General features: G+C 37.9%; 1 protein-coding gene and 1 pseudogene across 1 annotated transcript; both read left to right on the top strand.

The window, feature by feature from the left end:
- Positions 1-928: 928 nt before the first annotated feature.
- LOC102822297 (olfactory receptor 6Y1-like) lies at positions 929-1,906 on the top strand. Its single transcript, XM_006861618.1, has one exon. The coding sequence runs from the start codon at positions 929-931 to the stop codon at positions 1,904-1,906; it is 978 nt and encodes a 325-aa protein (XP_006861680.1).
- A 1,796-nt stretch (positions 1,907-3,702) lies between these two features.
- LOC102827758 lies at positions 3,703-4,249 on the top strand (annotated as a pseudogene).
- The last annotated feature ends 1,417 nt before the right edge of the window (positions 4,250-5,666 follow it).

Here is a 5,666-nt window from a genome sequence, read left to right as displayed (position 1 = left end):
TCAACTATTACTTTATTCAAGCTTTCCAACCTTGATGCTGTTGTTTTTAAGTACCAACAAGGCAGTTCCAACACACGGCAACCCCATATAGGGTTTCTGAGAAGCAGCTGGCGAGTTTGAACAGCTGGCCTTGAGGTTCAAACTGACCTTGCAGTGGGGTACTTATCCTATAGTTCCAATGAGTCAAGTCTGACTGATAAGGTGACACTATCTAAGATTTGTAAGTCTGTAAACCTTGCAGTTATCAGCCCAATGCCTAACCCACAGCACTACCAGTGCTCTTTAGATAGGTTAATGGAAGGAGAATTCTTTCCTTTTTACAACTAGAGTCTTGCAACTCCTTTGGTGGTGGTAGTGAAGTGCCCTGAGTGGTTCCAACTCAACAACACTGTATAGGGTTTCTGGGGCTGCAAATCTTTATGGGAGCAGAAAGCTTCATCTTTCTCCCTTGGAGTGGCTGATAGATTCAATCTTCTGTCCTTGAAGTCAGCAGCCCAACTGGCAATCCTCTCTGTAGAATAATATAAATTATATGTGAGGAATAAGCAGTTAAATAGCCCATCTCCTTTGCATATCCACTAGATAAGGATGTTATGGCCATAGAAAATCAGTAATACTGAGGCCATCTTTCTATATCCAACAGGATACACAGGGAAAGTACACAACCTGGAGTCAGGAGAATCCAATTTTACCTCTGTATGATGTTGGACAACTTATCCTTCTTGTCCTAATTTTCAAAAATAAACCATATAAGCACCTAAGATCCATTTTTGCTTCTGATTATACTTCAAGAGGAAATAAATATACAAAGGAAGGACAGTTTTTATTGGTATAAGTTTCTAGTGATGGGCTTCATCATTGTCAATAATTTTTAAATGCTCCTTAAAACATAAAAGGAAATTAACTTTCTTTGTGTCCACAGCCAATCATGATCACCAAGATTTTGAATGTGGATAATCTTACTGCAACAACACATTTCATTCTTCTGGGATTTCCCACACGGCCTGCTTTCCAGCTGCTCCTCTTTTCTGTTTTCCTTGCAACCTACCTGCTGACGTTGCTAGAGAACTTCCTCATTATTCTAGCCATCCGCAGTGATGGACAGCTGCACAAGCCCATGTACTTCTTCCTGAGCCACCTTTCTTTCCTGGAGATGTGGTATGTCACAGTCATAAGCCCAAAGATGCTGGTGGACTTCCTTAGTTATGACAAGAGCATTTCTTTCAATGGCTGCATGACTCAGCTTTATTTCTTTGTGACCTTTGTCTGCACTGAGTACATCCTTCTTGCTGTCATGGCTTTTGACCGCTATGTGGCCATTTGTAATCCTCTACGATACCCAGTCATCATGACCAACCAGCTTTGTGGTACACTAGCTGGAGGATGCTGGTTGTGTGGACTCATGACCGCCATGATTAAGATGGTTTTCATAGCCCGACTCAACTACTGTGGCACACCCCATATTAACCACTATTTTTGTGATATCTCTCCACTCCTCAATGTTTCATGTGAAGACTCTTCACAGGCTGAGTTGGTGGACTTCTTCTTGGCCCTCATGGTCATTGCTGTTCCCCTCTGTGTAGTAGTGGCATCCTATGCCACCATCCTCACCACCATCCTTAGAATCCCTTCTACTCAGGGCCGCCAAAAGGCATTCTCCACTTGTGCTTCTCACCTGACAGTTGTAACTCTCTTCTATTCTACTACCCTTTTCACCTATGCCCGCCCCAAGCTCATGTATGCCTACAATTCCAACAAAGTAGTATCTCTGCTCTACACTGTCATTGTTCCCCTCCTCAACCCCGTCATCTACTGTTTGAGAAACCGTGAGGTAAAGACAGCTCTCAAAAAGACCATACTTTGCAAAGGAAGTGGGCCTAGGGATGATATGGCTTTGAGTAGTTAACAAACTAATAGAATCCCTTCAGTGTTGACATGGATAATGACTACTATACATTTCCTACTACAGTCCCATCTTTAGTTATTCATAAATCCCGAGTTCTTTAACATTGCTTTCCTTAGGATGTGTGTGCCTATACATGCACAAGCTTAGAACATCATATTCTCAGGAATCAGTCTCTACTGCTGCTAGGTCATAAGATAAGTTTTAACCATCTTACAAAAAAACAAAAGAAACAAAAAACAAACCTCAAAATAAGGAAAAGAAGGAAGTAAGGAAGAAAGACACATGCCTTTTTTGTACAACTTATCAAAATGAATTCCAGATAGGAAAAATAATTTAAAGTATAAAACAATCTCATAGATTGTGAAAGTGCTAATTGACACTTCCTCTTTTCTGGACTATAATAAGCTAAGAAAGTGTTTAGAATCTTTATGGTGGTGGTAGTTATGTGCTATGGAGTAGGTTCCAATTCATAGGGACCCTATACAGGGTTTCCGAGGCTGTAAATCTTTATGGGAGCAGAAAACCTCATCTTTCTCCCAAGGAACAGCTGGTAGTTTCGAACTGCTTGTGGCTCGCAGCCCAATTCATAACCACTATGCTACCAGAGCTCCTTATAGCAACATATAATCTTTATAAAAACATATAATATCCTTAAGTTTAAAAAAAATTGAAATAAACTTTTAAGAAACAAACTCTAAATGTGAAAATGGATTAAGAATATAAACATAATAAAAATTATAGGTAGTCAATAAACCTCAGCAATATTTAAATTTAATATTATAAAAATAAAATTAAAACAATACTGACAATTTTTTATATGTAAGATATTATCCATTGTAGATGAGAATGTAAAGGCATGAAACCACTTATACTGGTTATGGCTATATAAATTACTTCAACTGTTTTGGAAAATAATTGAAAATATTCAGTCTCTTTGGATCTTTCATTTCAAATCTAGCAATTTCTATTCATGCTGGAGATAATTCATGAAGATGCACTCATGAAACTAATAAATTCAAGACTTTAAATAAAATATTAAAAGCAATCCAAATATCCTAACTTTGGGGATTGTTTAAGAAAAGTAGATACAATTATGAAATAAAATATCCTACTATTTATTGAAAGTCATGTTTTCAAAGAAAAATTATTAGTGCTTAATAATTAGACACTAAAGGAAAAAAGTATAATATGAAACTATGACATAATTTTGAGAAAAAAGATTTGCATATAGATTTTAAAAATAGTCATCCATAGGTCAATAGACTGATATGAGCATGTATGAAAATGTCTTAGACATTTTAAATAATACGTTGAAATTATTTTCTTCGCGATCATGGATTATAAGCACTACTTGAGTTATGAAAATGTGATTTAAGCACAACTCATACTTGCCTTTCATGTTGTATAAATTGGGCCTCACTTTGAAATGATTGAACCAACCTCTTCTTACAAGAAATCTTCATAAAAATCACCGTCTTTTGCTACATATTAAATCATTGAAAAGGCTCCAAGCCTCTTGCACCTATTTTGGTGTGGTTCTGTTCAGTAAGTAATGGACCCCACGGTTAGTTTAAACTACTAGGTTGGTGGTTCAAGCCCACCAGCTGCTCTGCAGAAACCTTATATGGGATCACTATGAGTGGGAATCAATTTGATGGCACTTAACAACTACAACAAATTCTGAGAGACACAGGAACACATCTCTTTCATGCCTCAGGGACTGTCAGTATTAAATGATATTCTGTATTTTCTAAAATTTCTTTAATTTCTGCAATCTTCTCTGTTAGGCGAACATTATGACTACCAAATTGTGTATTCAGCTTACGGCTGACTCCTGCCTCTGTGGCTTCTTCATTGTGCTCCCTGAGATCGTGTGGATTACCACCTTGCCTTTCTGTGGCTCCAACCAGATCCAGCAGATTTTCTGTGACTTCACCCCTGTGCTAAGGTTGGCCTGCACAGATACATCGCTTGTGGTCATTATGGATGCTATTCACGCAGCGGAGATCCTGGCCTCCTTGCTTTTCATTGCTCTATCTTACATTCAGATCATTGTGGTAATTATGGGAATGCCCTCAGCAGAAGGCTGTCACAAGGCTTTTTCTACCTTTGCCATCCTTCTTGCTGTGTTCCTGTTGTTTTTCTTGCAGTGTGACTGTCATGTATTTGTGATTTCAGCCACCTACTCAGTGTTCTGGGACACAATAATTGCTGTCACTTTTGTTATCCTGGCTTCTCTCCTCAACCCCTTTATCTACAATCTGAAACAAGGACATGAAAAATGCCATTGGGAGGCTTTTCTTCTCACAGAAAAGGGATAGCGGGGTTAGGAGACAAATCTAGATCTACAAGACTCTGAAAGGTCGCCTGGAAATTCAGATGTATACCATTCAATGTCTTGTTTATGATGGTGCCCTTGTTTTTTCTATTGGTATAGATCCTTTTTAAATCATCATTAACAAGAATGAAAACCAGCTGTGTTTAGATCATTGGTTGCTACTAAACAGTTATTTTATATCAATGATGTGACCATTCTGTGATAGCTAAATGTAGTGTGTGTATATTCTTTTACTTTATACCACAGGTTGATTTTCTCCTCCCACTCCACCAGCTGGGTTTCTTCCCTTTTCTTCTATAAACCCATATACTAACAGGTGCAAAGAGTAAGGGAGAAGAGAAATCTGTGAAGGACATGATACTTCTGAGAACTTCTAATGATAACTTCCCAACTTTCTTTTCAGCAACAAATCCCTCTACTATTCAACATCTTACGAATCAGGCTGCTAACCTCAGGGTCAGCAGTTCAAAACTACCAGCTGTTCCATGGGAGAAAGATGAGGCTTTCTGCTCCTGTAAAGATTTACAGCCTCGGAAATCCTGTACAGGGTCGCTATGAGTCAGAACCGACTCCAAGGCACATATAACAAAAACAACAAAGCTAGTAAAGACTTTTTTCACACTTCTATTTAGTCCATAAACAGTTCAGCAGCCACGAATGAATTATGTAAATCACATGCAATCGACTTCTAGGGTTAAAGGGAATGATAGAAAAAAAATAACAACTGTGAACTACCATATTCCTCTAGTATTTTGTTTGTTGTTGTTTTTAAGTGCTGTTGGGCTACCATTTCACATATATACTATCTCTCGAAATTTTAAATACCCTAAGTCAGCAACCACCATTATTTAAATGTCAAAGCTGAAGCTCCAAGAAGTTGCCTAAGGTAAGTTAGTAACAGATCTGTGCCTTAAACTCAGGTACTCTACTTCATTCCCTGTCCCCAATAAGCATATAATTCTGTTTACTTTATTTGGTGTTCAAGAGATTATACAAATGTATTTCCTCAAAAGTTTATGAAACCTTACCAGTCCTTGAAGAGACATGAGCATCTCTGGCTCTTTCTTCTGTGACTGTTCCAATACTCAGCGGTATCACTGGAAGACTATCAAGCTAGGGGTTTCCATGACTGAATTTTGCATCTTTTCTGACACTATACTGTTAAATTGGATGAGTCACTTAATTCACTGGCCTTCAGTAAACTGATGGAGATGGATTAGATCAGTATTTCCCTAAACTAGTCTCAATCATAAGTTCCAAGTCTGAAAACCAGCCATTTACATTTTTGAAATCTGCTAGACAATTTTGATGATGGCTCAGGTTTGGTAAGAATAGGGTTAGATGATTAATAAGATCATTTCCAATTTTGTAGCTCTTTGGCATTTATAAGAACTAGCATTTCATTTTGAAAGGGGTATATTC

The sequence above is a fragment of the Chrysochloris asiatica genome, unplaced genomic scaffold (genome assembly GCF_000296735.1).
Source record: "Chrysochloris asiatica unplaced genomic scaffold, ChrAsi1.0 scaffold00042, whole genome shotgun sequence".
Taxonomy (NCBI): domain Eukaryota; kingdom Metazoa; phylum Chordata; class Mammalia; order Afrosoricida; family Chrysochloridae; genus Chrysochloris; species Chrysochloris asiatica.
The sequence above is the reverse complement of the archived record's forward strand: the minus strand, read 5'-3'. Positions and strand labels throughout refer to the sequence as shown.

Bases quoted from the DNA above. Each gene is read 5' to 3' on its own strand.
- LOC102822297 (XM_006861618.1), top strand. From the start codon at position 929: ATGATCACCAAGATTTTGAATGTGGATAATCTTACTGCAACAACACAT.